The 14480-nt window shown below is 47.9% G+C and overlaps 1 protein-coding gene and 1 pseudogene across 1 annotated transcript; both read right to left on the bottom strand.

The window, feature by feature from the left end:
- Window positions 1–4061: 4061 nt before the first annotated feature.
- HEY1 (hes related family bHLH transcription factor with YRPW motif 1) lies at window positions 4062–8528 on the bottom strand. The gene is made up of 5 exons (XM_025871472.2): window positions 7950–8528; window positions 7619–7694; window positions 7409–7492; window positions 7030–7111; window positions 4062–6120 (listed from the first exon to the last, which is right to left on the bottom strand). Exons 1-5 carry the CDS (start codon window positions 8036–8038, stop codon window positions 5537–5539), a joined length of 915 nt encoding a protein of 304 aa, XP_025727257.1. The 5' UTR covers window positions 8039–8528; the 3' UTR covers window positions 4062–5536.
- A 4788-nt stretch (window positions 8529–13316) lies between these two features.
- Window positions 13317–13432, bottom strand: LOC112823735 (U6 spliceosomal RNA; annotated as a pseudogene).
- Window positions 13433–14480: the final 1048 nt, after the last annotated feature.

The following is a 14480-nucleotide window of genomic DNA, read 5'->3' on the forward strand; positions in this document are numbered from 1 at the left end:
GGGTGGATAGAGACCTGTCTGTTTGGGGGAGGGGTGGATAGAGACCTGTCTGTTTGAATCTGCCCTGCGCTGCTTCTTAGCGGTAACAAAGGAGCGGATTGGATTCACGAATTCATCCAATAATACGTATTGGGTGCTGTTGAAGTGTTAGGCGCTGTTGAAGTGACGGGACTCTAGAGGTGAGCAGACCAGGCAAAACAAGAGAGTAAACAAGTAATTGATGAATATTCTGTCGGATAATGCTAACTAAGCACTCCGGAGGAAAACAAAAGAGGGAAAGGGTGGGGCGTGGTGGGAGGGGGCAGAGGGCTCAGAGGGGGGTGACTGCTTTAAGTAGACCGCGAGGGAGACTGCAGGGGAAGGCGGCTGTGCGAAGAGCTCCGAGTGGCTTCCAGATGACAGCTAGCTTAGGCTACAGCGGGGGAGGGACGGTGCAGGCGGAGGGGAAGCCAGTGCGCAGGTCTGGAGGTGAGCGCCTACTCGGCAAGTTCCCGCACTTGCGAACCGCGAGCCTGGCTTGAGCAGAGGCGTAGAACGGCGAGTGGTAGGAAACCGAGTTGAGGCAGATGATTAAAGGCTCAGATATGTCATTCTTTAATTTTATGATTCAGTTCCGCATTCATGAACATTTCAACGCACCAGAAACAAAACCATGCCCCAAGGGAGATAGTAAAAAAAAAAACAAAAACAAAAACAAAAAAAACACTAAAAGTAACTACAGAGAATTTTCAGTAATTAACTCTTTCAGGGGTAACCTTCGTCTCTCTTTCGGCCTAATCCGATGTTTTTAAGTTTCTTCTGCTAAATCAAGCCATAGGCCACCCTAACAACTGCCTAGGAATCATTACGTTTTAAATTTAGGCACAGTCTTTTAACTTGAGTATATGTCAAAACCCAAAGCACAACGAAAAATGCTAATGTAAGAGTAAATATCATGGGAAATTTTACAACATGACCCTGAAGGAGCGTGATAGTACAGCCTATTCACACAAAATCCAGAAACCTGACCAGATTCCGCAGACCCATCTCAGGACCACTGTGAACCCCGGATTTCCCTGGCCCTCGTGGGCCTGGCCAACAATTCTGCTACAAATGCATGTCAATACCTACAGAAAGCTCAAAAAGAGAGGCCTACGTTTCTTTTTCGTTTGCTTCCTTCTCCCCTCTCCCCGCCCCCGCCGGCCCCACTGCAGAACACTAAAGCATCTGAGTGAAAAGCCCTGCAGTTCATCAAGATGAAGGAAGGCATCATGTTTCAAGTTGAGGTTCAAAACGGCTTGCTGAGACTTTGCTGAGACTTCTCACTTCCTGAAATCAGATGGCGCCCTTTAGGACTTCGGTGTGCTGAGTCATGGCAAGCCACACACTCACTCTTTCATTTAAGGCCACCAACCCATCTTCCTCCTTGGTAGAAAGGGAACACAAGGACCTGCCATGTGCCCCTTCAGAAGTGGTTCCTGTGAAGTGACCAGACTTAGAACGAGAAGCATGATTTTACCTTCTCTCTCCTTGAGGAAATTTGACAACTCAGAAGTAAAGAAGAAAAACTCTGCCTCTTATCTCTGCATGATACCCTTTAGAGGAAACCACCTTCAGCTGCCTAAGTACTGCATTGTTTATGTTAGGTGGGTGTTTATCCATTAAGCATATTCATAGGCCAGGCATGACAAAGATACTAGAAAATTCTAGCCCTCAGAGAGCCATTCTGATTAGAGCCCTAGAAGGTGAGGCCCAGTCTAACCTGCCCAGGCTTGCAGACAGGCTTTGGTGAGTTAGTTTACCAACCCATATAAATTGGCCTGTTTCACAAAAAAATCGAAAATTGGACATGTTCTCAAAAACTTGAAAGATCTGGCAACACTGGACCAAAATTCCAGTGTAGAAACCACTGGTGTGGCCCTTCAGACAGACTTTCAGGTAGAAGATGCCGGAAACACATGTTCCCTGGGTTGGCACCCACCAGCCTGCTGCCCTTGCATCCTTCCCCACTAGTGCTTGTCCCTGTGTGTATGTGCCCAGCACCCCCATCTAGTCCAACCACTTTATCTGACAGATGAGGAAAGCGGGGTCCAGAGAATTTTACCTTTTAAATGTAAAGGTCGCTCAATTAGGTAAAAGCAGAGCAAGAAGCAGAATTTAAGTCCTCTTTCCAAGACGTCCGCATCCCCCAGAGCTCTGGTTGTAAAAGAAATTGGGCCACATGTGAAGCAGTGTCTCAGATGATACTAGCTCTGAAGTTATTTTAATTATAAATCATCACTGGAAACTAATGAAGGCATCAAAGCTGCAATACTGGTGTAGACCAGAAGGGCTGGGGAAAAGTATAACTAGGAGATAGAACATTTCCTGGGGGATTTTAAATACAAGTAATCTATATTTAAAATATCATGATTTTAGTAACAGAACAGGGGGGAAAAACTGAATAAAAATCACATCCTAATTTAACTATACTGAATAAATTAGAAATGACACTTCTAGGTTTTTCTTTAAAAGAGTTTTTAATGCAAGAATTCTGCCCATCTCTCGTTTGATGTTATTAATCCATGGTAATACATATAATGAAAATAAGTAATTATTGAGACCTTTAAAGATTCTTTGTGATGAACGATATTATTTTCTTCATAAGGGAATTTTATGAGCCATATAAAAAGTTTTTGTTTACAGGGGTAGAAATATTATGAATGTATGTACTAATGACCCTGATTTTCATTCTTTCTCTTACTGCATCAATTCAGAATCAAAATGAGTTTTCCTACATTCATTTTTCTGCATACCACTGGCTTATCATTGTAATTCCATCCTGTTTCCCAGGAAGATCCCATTCCACCTGCACCATCCCCAGAAACCTGTCACCTTGAAGGGGTTTAAAAAGAAAACCAAAACATTTCTTTGGAAGACTATGTAATCTTGAAAATGACCCCCCCAGGCCCCCTCCAAACAAAAAGAAAAAATTACTAGCCAGATGAGGATACAGGGATCACTGATGTGACGAGTGGATCCTGCCACACATCTCACCCATCCCCAGCACTCTCAGTAGAGCCAGCAACAGTACGGGCTTTACTTCTGACCATATTAGCAACCCTCTAGGTTCCTAGGTACGAGGAAGAGAATCTAAGGCAGTCTGAGCACAATGCTGTTCAATAATGCTTTGATGCCATTTGAAATCACGGTCGCTAAAATTAAACTGACACTTGGCAGAAATTACCATGACACTTTCCATCACAGCATTATGACAGGCAGGAAGTGTCTGCACGGAACAGGCGGTGCTCAGAACGGAGCCGTGCATCCCGGGAGGGACCAACATGGGAGGCTGCATAGAGAAAGTCTTGAGTGGGAGCTAAAGTTTGAGACCCACAATCCCAAAAATGCTGCAGCTTCCATTCCCTTCGGAGAGACCCAGAAGTTGCTGCTCAAGTTCAAAGTCCGAACTTCTCTCTGCCTTCCTGTCGGTTTTTAATCAGAGCAGTGAGGAGGAGCTCAGTGGTCGGGCAACGAAAAGGCAGGCTCTATTTTGTCATCTGCCAGAGCGGGTTTTCTCCCTCTCCTCCCCACCAACCTCAGGATCAAGGCAAACTTTGTCCAAGCCAGAAGACAGCACTCCTTAACTGGCAGGACTGCTTTCCAGGCAATGGGAAGGCACCGCTCTCCCCCCTGGGGCCCACATTACTGCCTCTGTTCTGGCAGGGTTTTGTTCTAACCTAAAGCATATGTCAGCTTCCTCACTGCACAGCTCAGGAGTCAACTGCAACTAAAGGGTTAAGCAAATTCCTTGAAACAAGACAAGGAAAGCCTCCTGGAGCTGTGCAGGTGCAGAATTACAGCCTGCCACTGCTCATCATGCCCGATTCCCAAGCCCCTGCACGGGGTTTCGGAGATAGCAATGCTTGGCTTTTCTTGTTTTGCAGTTAAAAAAAGAAAGAGAGAAAATGAAATAAATTTTCTGTTCTCTCAGCACAAGAACTATGCACATAGTAGATGCTCTCAGAAAAAAAAAAATTTTTTTTGTTGAGTGGTCAACATGGTTTTAAAAGATTTCATCCGAGTTTTTTCCCACCCTGTATGTCCCAGTGTGACTTGAGGCTTCCTAGCCCCCACATGACTGGCTCAGGGCAGATGGCCTAACGGAACAGTCAAAGGGCTGTGTCTCCTGGTGGGAGTCAGGCCAAAACCCTGCTCCGTAATGCAGTCACCTTCTTCAACAGCAAAGTCACACTGTTTAGAATTCCAAAAATAATGAAGTCATTCAACATAAGAAAACTGGTGGCCAGGCAAAATGAAAATGAGAGAAAATTTCTCTCTTCTGAGCCAATAAAGGGAAAGGCCAAGGCTTGTAAGACATATACAGCAGAACAGTTTGTTCTTCCTTTTTTATTTAGTCACAACACATCAGTACAACAGAGGCCAAACCCAGTTCAGTGGAGGTTGTTTACATTACACCTGCTAAAAGAATAAACCTGTAAAATGATGCTTTTCTAGCCTGAACCAAATTAAACCAAAAGAAGGCCGCAAAGCCCTTTTGAATATCTCAATAACCACATTTCCATGCACCGAAAAGGAAAACACAACATAAAAATATCCAGTTAAAAGAAAACCTAGCAGTTCCGGGGAAGAAGTAGGCTATGCATTTAACAGGTTCCACTGGACTGTTCCATTGACTGCTTGCACCCCGAGATCACTTATCCATGTCAACACTTGTGAATTGGAGATCTGAGATTGCAACTTCACTGCATTGCTTGGGGCCAGTAAATGCAGGCATATTCTATGCAATTACCTTCTGTCTCCTCCCCACCAACTCCAAATGGGGATCTGGCCTACAAGTGGCTCTCTCCTACCTAAGCCAGAACTGACAAATCCTGGCAGATGACAGCAGTTGGTCATATGGACTCAGAGCTCCTGATGGTTTATACACTCACCTGACTGCTGCAGGAGGAAGAGAATTAACTCATTTTCTTTCTTGGATAAAGCTGATCATCTGATTTGTCAACGCTTTGTTCAGAAATATAAAATTCAACATAGATCCTCCCCCACCCCCCGCAAAAGAATATTATTTATACAACACCTTACTTGTCAAAATATTAACAAATAGCATCATGTTAACATTGAACTTAGTGGTTTGGAAAATTAATTCTAAAAACAGACTTCAACTATACAAAAAGAAAAACAGACCAAAATACTAAATGTTAAAATTCCCCAAACTTTGAGGCAAAAATGGAATCATTCTTAGAGAGGTTTACAAAGTAATGAGGCATAAACAAACCTATTACCAAGTGTTGGTTTATACTCACTATTTCAGTTTAATGTTTGGAACAAAATTTAACAACTAGTTTTTTAAAACTGCTAATACATGACATGATAAAAAAAATATTAAAAAAAGAAAAAGTAAACCAACAAACCTTTAGTCTTTCAACAAAATTTATCTGAAAGTGTACCTTTTTCCTTTTTACTTTTACTGACGACTTTATGGTGATGTTGGCAACAGCCCAGCTCAGCTGGGATTGTAAGTGTTCCCTTCCCTCAATTCTACAGCATCAGTTCTTTAAAAAGCTCCAATCTCCGTCCCCCAAGGTCTATAGGGCTTGCCAAGGTTTGCTGCCTGCGTGGGTGCCGAAGGGCTCAGTGCATTGGGAGACAGTAAGTGAAAGGAGCCAAAGGAGAAGGGGAAGGCCGACAGGGAAGCCACTGAGGAGAGCAGGGGCGGCGAGAGTTTGGAGGCGGAGGTGACCACAGGGAGCACCGGTCCGAGGCCGCCGCTAGGGGGCGCCCGCAGAGCGGGCGCCTCCGGGTGTGCCGAAGCCAACCTGCCCTGGTGGTGTGGTTCCGTGGGCGAGGCCGTGGTGCCAGTGTTCCCGTGGCCGTTCTGGGGCAGCAGCAGGGGGTGCGCGACGTGCGGGTGATGTCCGAAGGGGCTCCCCCAGGGAATGTGTCCAAGGCCTGCATGGGCGCCACTGGCCGCTTCCCGCTGGGAGGCGTAGTTGTTAAGATGTGAGACCAGTCGAACTCGAAGGGGGTCAGAGGCATCTAGTCCTTCAATGATGCTCAGATAACGGGCAACTTCTGCCAGGCACTCCCGAAACCCCAAACTCCGATAGTCCATAGCAAGGGCGTGTGCGTCAAAATAGCCTGAGGGAAAGAACAAAAGAAAAACCTCAAGGCTTTGCTCATTTCCCCGCATGTCTTCAATACCAAAGGCAGCCCTTCCTAGCAGAGAAATACCTACAACCTTAAAAACGGCACACACGGGTTCTTATGAAGGTCCAAATACTCTGGAGTCGACCAAAGTCTTTGCGTTAATCAACAGGAGAACTATGTCTTTGCTAATGCAAGTTCAAAGCCCAATTAGAAGCTGCTGAGCAGAAAGTGGAATTATACCCTACCAGCAGATGAAACTATGTTCATTCCTTTAATGTTTTCCCCCAACAACAACAAAAAATACATCAAGGACAGAGAAACCACAGAGCAGTGAAATTCATTAGACACACAGATGTAAGTTATCATCATGGAGTTCTTCGGCACTTGGTCCTGAGTAAAGTATTTTCCGGCTGGAGACAGATACACAGACCTGGTCTCCTATCTTCTGTTAGGGTTTCTCTAATTAACCACAACAGGTTTCTTTCCTCAAGAGTCATGCAGGAGCTTATTTTTTTTTTAATGCTGTCAATAAAATTATGACCATATACTTCAAAAAAAAATAAGTCTTTTTCTCAAGATGTCAATAAACAAATGTGGTGAGAGCTACCTGATTTTAATCAGGACTGTCACAACTTTAGGGCACCTCACACATAAAAGGCATCCTCCAAGAGAAGGTGCATTAGCTTGCTCTGAAGAGGACTGGGGTGATGAATTCACTGGAGAAAATCCTCTGTGCATTTTAAAGTGCCCTGACAGGCAACTGTACATGCCACACCATTCTCTCCCCACCCCCAAAGCACACAGCAAAAAATAAGGCAGCAACTGCACCAAAGCTGGCCTGCTGCAACTGCTCATTCTACCCAGAACACACAGGGCTGCCAGGAGACTAGTGAGATGTACCTTTCCCTCCTGCAGTGTGCAGCATTTTCAGGTGATCCACGGTCATCTGCAAGATTTCGGCTTTTTCTAGCTTAGCAGATCCCTAGAGAAGAGCATGGCAAAAAAAATAACTAAAAATAAAAAAAATGATTTGGCACCAAGTGCCTTTGGGGAACAACTTAAAATAGCTATGCATGTATATGCTCTGCAAATCATAAACGTACAAACTAAAGCAAAATGGGCTGTTTTCGCAAAATATGTTGGAATCTGTTTATGATTCATCTCTGGCGCAAGCAATATGGTTATTTTTCGAGACACAGATGAAGTTCAGATTAATAAGGGGAAGGATTCCGAAGGTGTGGACAGCTACGCTGAGAGCTCTACCCACTTTCTCCATTACCTGTTTCTCAAAAGCACTGGGTACCAGCCGCCTCAGCTCAGACAAACTGTTATTAATCCGGTCCCGTCGGCGCTTCTCAATGATCTGTAGAAAGCCGACAAAACAAAGGAGGATATTTCCATCAAGACTGTAAATTTCTAAATGAAGCAAGGTAGTTCTTTCCATTAATTAATAACAAAACAAAACAAGAAGCACTGGAAAGAGACTCACGCCTCTTCGTCGTTTCCTGGCCAAGATCTGTGAAGATGTAGTTGGGGACATGGAACCTAGAGCCGAACTCAAGTTTCTGAATGAGGGGGGAAAAACAAGAATCGCTGTTAAGCGAGGGGATGTGATACGAGGGATCTCCCCCACGTCCTCCCCGCACTCAGACTGTTTTGGCAACTTGGGTTTGGAAGCGCTGGGGGGTCCCTCACGCCGGACGGTGGCCGGACCGAGATGCGCAGAGGTCAGTAGAGGGCATCGACGTGCCCCGGGCCCTCGCCCGCTGTCACCGCGGCCAGCCTCCTGCCCGGGTTCCGCGCTGCCGCGGCCAACTCACCCATTCTCATCCGCACTCTCCTTTTCCACTTCGATGGTCTCGTCCAGCTCGCTATCCGAGGAGCTGTACTCGGGGTGGGCTCGCTTCATGCTGGCGGCGCGGGGACTCCGGGGGAGGGGCGCGGCGGGCAGGGAGGAGTTAACAGCAGCGGCGCCTCTCCGCGCTCGGGGGCTCGCGTTCCGCACACACTGATCCGGCTCACGCTCTGCCTCCGGTTAAAATTCAACCATCCCTTTCCCACGCTGCGCCCCTACTCAGGTCCCGGGGGAGGGCAGGAGGGGTGGAGGAGGAGGGTGAGGGGGCGGAGAGGCGGGGCGGTGGCTCCTGGGCAACAGCCTCCCCTCCGCCAACCCGGCTTCTCGCTCCGTTGATTGGCAGCCGCTCCAGGGAGGGACCAGAGCGAGGCTCTGGGCGAGGGCGAACCCCGCCCCCGCCCTCCACGCCGGCCCCTGCCCGGCGGCGGTGCGTCGGCTCCGCGGGGGCTCCGCTGGGTCTCCGCTGGTGGGGGGGATGGAGGGGGAAGAGGAGGCGCGGGCGGCTGTGGCCCGGCGGCGGGCAGGCGGGGGAGGCCGGGCCGGGACACAAGCCCGCCGCCGGCCGCGGCCCCGCCCCGCCCCGCGCGCCCCGATTGGCCTGGCCGCACGCCAGGGCCGCGCCTGCAGCGCCGCCGGTGAGCCGCACGCGCCGCGGGCCGTGGGAAAGTGCCGGCGCCACGGCCGCCAGCCAATCCGGGCGGCCGGCGGCGGCGACGGCGGCCGCGCTGGCGGCGGCGGCGGCGGCGGCGCTGGGCGTCCGCATGAATGGAGAAGAATGGGCAGACGGGGGAGCGGGGCCGCGCGAGGGCGCGCCGGCGGGGGCTGGGCGGCTGCGGGCCGGGCCCCCCGTGTGAACCTGTAATCGGAGCCCGGGCGCCGGGCGGCCCCGGAAACCGCCGCCCTGAGCTGCGGTAAATCTCGGCTGCGGGGCCACCCGTACCCGGCGGCGGGAGGCGCGCGCCGCTGGCGGAGCCGGCCCCGGTGCACCTGGCCGGGTGGCGCGCCGGCCGTCCCGCGGGGGCCGCAGAAGGCCGGGAGAGCAGAGCCCGTGCGCCGCCACAGTGGCCACGAGCAAGACGTGGTTTCTGGGGATGTCCTTTTTCGTTTTGGGGGGACCGTGTCCCCACATGCAGCCAGTCTCACTTCTGCAGCGCTTCCCAGCCTCCAGAGTGGAATGAGTACCCTGTGCATCTAATTTCCGGGCAAGTGGAACGCTTGTTTTCTCGGCTGACTAGGTGGAAAAAAAAAAAAAAAAGACCCCTGGGGATATCCATTATGGGTTTTTTTGTTTTGTTTTGTTTTGTTTTTTGTTTCCAGGCTTTGGCGGCCAGATCCTCTCAGCGGGCGACAGGGTGGCGGGGCTGGGCATTTGCGTCTGAGGCCGCCCTCACTGCGGGAATGCACGTCTCTGACCCTTGCACGCGCGCATATACACACATACACACACACACAGCACATCTCCGGCTTGGGTTCTTGGCGTGTACTGAGAGCTCTACGAAGTTACCCAAGTCCTCCAGAAGATACTGGGGGGAAAATTGTGTATCTCTGGCCTGATGCCCTATTGGAGGATTTGTAGAAGCAGCCGGATGGGTGTTTTGAATTTGGAAATCCAGGGTTCTCTAACCCTTACAAAGGAGCAGAGCGATTGGTATTCCTCTCAGGTCCATTCTTTGGCTGCTGACCTTGCAGTCCTGTCAGTGAGGGAGCACTTGATAGATACTGAGGGTAAGAAATATTTTCTCACTTTTACAAATAGCCTCTCTGTTTCTGTCCCTCCTTAATTCGTGATCCCAATGCCATCTTAACACATTTTAGGCGCCACACCCTCTGAATGGCCTGAGCCTAATATGTGTGTTCGATTTTAACCCCTCACCTCCACATACATATTATTCCACCTCCTGACTCCCACTGAACTCTTACTTCACCTTCACCTCCAGCCCCTCAGCCCTTCCTTCTGGCCTCTTCTGCTTCCCTTTCTAGGCTGGGTCCCTCCATCATGCCCTGTTGGATTTTTTTCTTGCTGGCACACCAAACGCCCTTGCTGCCTTATATCCCCCTGCATGCCACTTGCCAGTTGTCCACCCAAGACCAATCCCATTATCTGCTTACTCTGCCCCTATACTCACAGGTAACAGCTCTTTGGCGGTTGCCAGAGGTGCAGCCTCCCAAGCTCCTTTCCAACCTCCACAGTCTTCAGTCAGTCATATCTCTCACTGCCACCTGCCTCTTCCCCCACCCCCGGAATGGTCCCCAGGCATAGGAAACCCTCCACCACTCCCCTCTGCCTTCCAGAAGTCCCTCTGACATTCAGTTTCTTTCCCCAACGTGACAGGCCACCTACCCCAGAAATTAGTGTGTCCACTACCCCTCTGTGATTCCGTGGTCCCCAGACTCTGGAATCTACAGTGAGTGAGCCTTTCCTGCTTTGGCCCATTCTTGCTGCCTTGCAGGGGCATGGGCAGGCTGCCGATAAGGCCTGAGAATGTTGTGGTGATCCAAGAGTGGTATGGCCCCCACCCTCCTGGAACTCACATCCTCGGAGTGTGGGGGAGGGCGTTAGATAATGCATAGGTGAAATTGCTATAGATATGCTAATGTTTGGAAGCACCTTTTGCTAAGGAAAAACAAGGGGTTGAAGATACTTCATGAGGTCTGGAAAGGACTTTTCTGAGCTTGGGAAGGCACTTAAGAACTAGGCAGTTCTGTTAGAGCCACAAAAGAAAGGGCTGAGGCCCTGCCATGGGTAGAGAGTTGGACTGAGAGTATGAGGCCCGGTTTTCCACCACTTGCAGAGTAGAGGGGATTTATCCCAGGAGGCCTGGAGTAAAGAACTGCTATAAACTTCTTAGCAGTCCCCAGAGAGCAAGACACACCCTGCAAAAGTGACCCCCTCTCCAACCGTAGTGGGGATGCATAGACCTGGCCCCTCAGGAAAGGGCCTTTTCCCAACATTGGTGGGGAAGGAGTGTTTTTCATAATCCACCCGTCCTGTGATACCAGCCTTTTCAGATTTGCACACAGGCCCATTTCCCTGCCTGTCTGTGGAACCCGGGTTTATTTATCCACTTATATCCAGAGGGTTACCTTTCTCTGTGTTCTCTTGCAGAAGGGATGCTGCAGATGCCCTGGAAGAGATAGACACTCCATATTTCGGAATTCACTCACAGGGCCAGGCCAGGGTGGGGCCTTCCCACAGTGAGACCTCCAGAGGGAAAGAGCCCATCCTCAAACTCAGTTCCAGCATTTCTGTATGAAAGAAGATTAAGGGTGGCCAACTGGCTGGAAAGGACAAAAACAGTGGCTGGGTAGGGGACTGCCCAGGAAAAAGCCCTGAGTCTTCAATTGTCCATTCCTCAGAGGTTTGGCCACTGTCAGGGTCCCCACCTGGGTGTCCTGGATGAGGCCCTTTCTCTGTCAGTTTGGTAGTGAGTGCAGGCGATCATGACTGTAAATGCTAGAAATGGTATGCAGGAAGGCCAGAGACTATACCAGTGCCCCCAAAAAAGAGAGGGGCTGCCTCACTCTGGTCTTTTAGGCAAGTTGCTTTATCCAGTCTGAAGCAAAACACCTTTGTTAAAACCACTTTTAGGTGAAGTCAGCCAGTGTTTGAGGCATCTGAGTCTTGCTTGTTTATGTAGTCACTTGACACACATGTATAAAGCCCCTACTATGTGCTGGACAGTGGGCCAGGCCTGGAGCAATGAGCAGAAAAGCCACAGTCTTGATCAAGCTGCTCACAAGAGTGTGTGGTAAAGATGCAGTCAGATCAGCCTTGGCTGCACAACAGCGGGCAAGTTACTCAACCTCTTTAAACCCTGATTCTCATATCTGTAAAATGGGGATATTAATAACGATTTTCTGATGCCACAGATTACATAAGATCAGTTCTATCAAGTGTTTTAATGGTGCTGGGCCAAGAGGAAGCACTTAATAAACAGCAGCTGTCATTATGAGCTATTAATATATCTGATTTACCAATGAGTAAACTGAGCACTGGGTTACCCCTCAGTTTTCTTCTGATAACTGTTTCACATCTAATGAGGTTGAAAGGAGGAAAAAAATAATTCTCTGGTAATTGGATATATTAAAAACAGTCTCTAGAAAGTAATATCCTTTAGAGATGACAAGAAAGAACCAGTGCTTTTTGCTAAGAGCACTAGATTATTTTGAGTAGAGCTTAAAAATAAGCATCTACTATTCATTATTAGTGAAAATTGTGCTTTTTGAGTTTCTTATTAAGGAACATCCCCTGAGCATGCAATGCTATAAATTTGTGTATAAATAAGTTGCATGGTTACGAAGTTCAGAGATGGCTCCTTTAGGAGAACACCCCAAATCAGAACCCGCAAGACAGAGTCACCCAAAACTGTCATACCAAAATTTTGACCGAATGCCAGTTTCCCTCTGTGCCTCATGCTTGCTGCTTTCTGTGGATGCTGCCTCAAGCGCCAGATTACCTTGCGGCCTGTCATGCCACGCAAAAGTGCATTTCCACTATCAACTCCCCTAATTGAGGTCAGATGTAAGATGCCTTGGTGCTCGCCCTGGGGGAATTGCTTAATTGGAAAGCCAGCAGGCAGCGGTGTGGTGCTCCGGGAGGAGGGGAGCATTCCAAGCTGCCTGCTGGGTTTGAGGGACCCTTTCCTAGCTGCGCCCTTGAGCCCAAGGCCATACCTCTCTCCTCCCAGCCTGCTTCCTCATCTAGAAATAAAGGTAATCCCTCAGCTTTTCCTTTTTTTTTTTTTGAAAGGGAAAATGAGACAAAGCATTTTGTTAAATACTGCACACATGTTATGTCTTATTGCTTGAGTTATGATGATGATGGTGGTGGTGGTCATAACACGGGCTGCTCATCCTGAGCTTTGTTGGGCCACCTAAGAGGATGCTTCTGTAAGTCTTCTTGCTCCTGCCAGAGAATTCCTTCAGGATGAGCCACTCTGTGTTTCAAAAGCGGAGGCAGTGGGGGGGGGGGTAATTTAAAATGCTAAAGTGAATTTCACAGACCATTAATCTCTCAAGACTCTGTAAATAAAAGACCTTTAATCTCTCAAGACTCTGTTTTCAAATACATTTGGGAAGTTCTTGGAGATCTCAGGACACAGGAGAGCATGAATGGGTCTGAGAAGTCCTTAGTAAGGAATCCTCATTGGCATGTGTCTAACTCAGCAACTCAGCACTTCCCAAACTTTTGACCCATAAGAAAGTTAAGCATAAGTGAAAAGCAACTTAATAAAAAGTATTGTTGAGTTCTGGTAATATAACTTCTGCTTTGAAAGTTCTTTGCTAACTAATCTGTGAGACCAGTTCCTTCAAGAAATTTATACTTTTTTGTTTCAATATGGGACACTTGACGAATTTTGTGTTGTTATCCTTGTGCTGGGGCCATGCTAATCTTCTCTGCATAAATTCTTTTTAATAACAGACATTTTTATGGCACTTACCATATGCCAGGCACAGTTTTTAAAACTTTATATATGATTAATTGAATCCTCACACTAAACCAGGAAGGAGGAATTATTATCTTTCTTAGTTTTCAAAGAGGAAGACCAGGCAGAGAAAAGTAGGAAATTCGCCCCAAATCATATCTGACTCCCTGCTAGTGGTTTGATTCCATGACGCCCTCTTTTCCTCAAAGAGTAATTTCCAGAGCATTCTTTTCTCAAAATGATGCAAATAGTAATTTACAACATACTGTTTTCTCAAAGTAATTCAAATACTAATTTGTAGTGTATTCTTTTCATGATTTAAAGGATTCAGCTACTTTTTATTTCCAGACTTTCAAGACCGCTCTGGATACAATTGAGATAAATCTTAAGGTGTCACAAAAGCAAGTTTGTGAATGACTCCTCTGAACTTGGGCCCAGTTGCCTTCAGGGGAAGAGAAGGCCTGTGTTCCTAGTCGCCTAGGTGCCCATACAACACTGCCACAGTGAGGCCTACAACTTCACTAGATCCTGTTTCTAAGTGTTTTGTGATTTAGCACTTTTGTGTTCATAGATATTTATAAATAAATCCTAAATGATTTTAAATTATTAAAATGCAGAATGTGGCAGGAGGTTCCAGGTGAAGTCCAAACCAGAACTCAACAGACTGTTTTGAAAATAGCAGGTGCGAACCTCCTAGCTTGTCTGTGTCCCTGACTTGATAGGCACTGGAGCTTTGGTTTTAGATGGAAAGGAATGTTGTTGGGTTTTTGTTTGTTTTGTTACATTTCAATTCAGGGGCCCAGGGCAGAGATGAGGAAGAAAAGAAGAATTGAGGGGATTGATTATGAGTCTCAGTATACTGAGAGAAGGATTAGGGCCAGAAGCTGAAGGAGCTGTTTACATGATTATTCTGGTGAAAAAAATACTGCTGACCAGCACCCCAGTAACAACATGATTCAGGGTTGGGAAGGGGTCATTCTGCAACCCGCACCCCACCCCTCCATGCACACTTACCACCAAATGGCACTGTGAGGGTACAGGGTAATGCACCAAGGGAGGAGGCTGGGGGG

This window comes from Callorhinus ursinus, unplaced genomic scaffold, assembly GCF_003265705.2.
Source record: "Callorhinus ursinus isolate GAN/ISIS: 27379988/994484 unplaced genomic scaffold, GSC_fseal_2.0 scaffold5, whole genome shotgun sequence".
Lineage (NCBI taxonomy): Eukaryota > Metazoa > Chordata > Mammalia > Carnivora > Otariidae > Callorhinus > Callorhinus ursinus.

Excerpts from the sequence above, each read along its gene's own strand:
- HEY1 (XM_025871472.2), bottom strand. The coding sequence starts at position 8,038 with ATGAAGCGAGCCCACCCCGAGTACAGCTCCTCGGATAGCGAGCTGGAC. Across the intron at positions 7,695-7,949 it reads GAGAGTGCGGATGAGAATGG|AAACTTGAGTTCGGCTCTAG; the intron begins GTGAGTTGGCCG and ends CCCCTCATTCAG. Across the intron at positions 6,121-7,029 it reads GCACACTGCAGGAGGGAAAG|GCTATTTTGACGCACACGCC; the intron begins GTACATCTCACT and ends TCTTTCCCTCAG.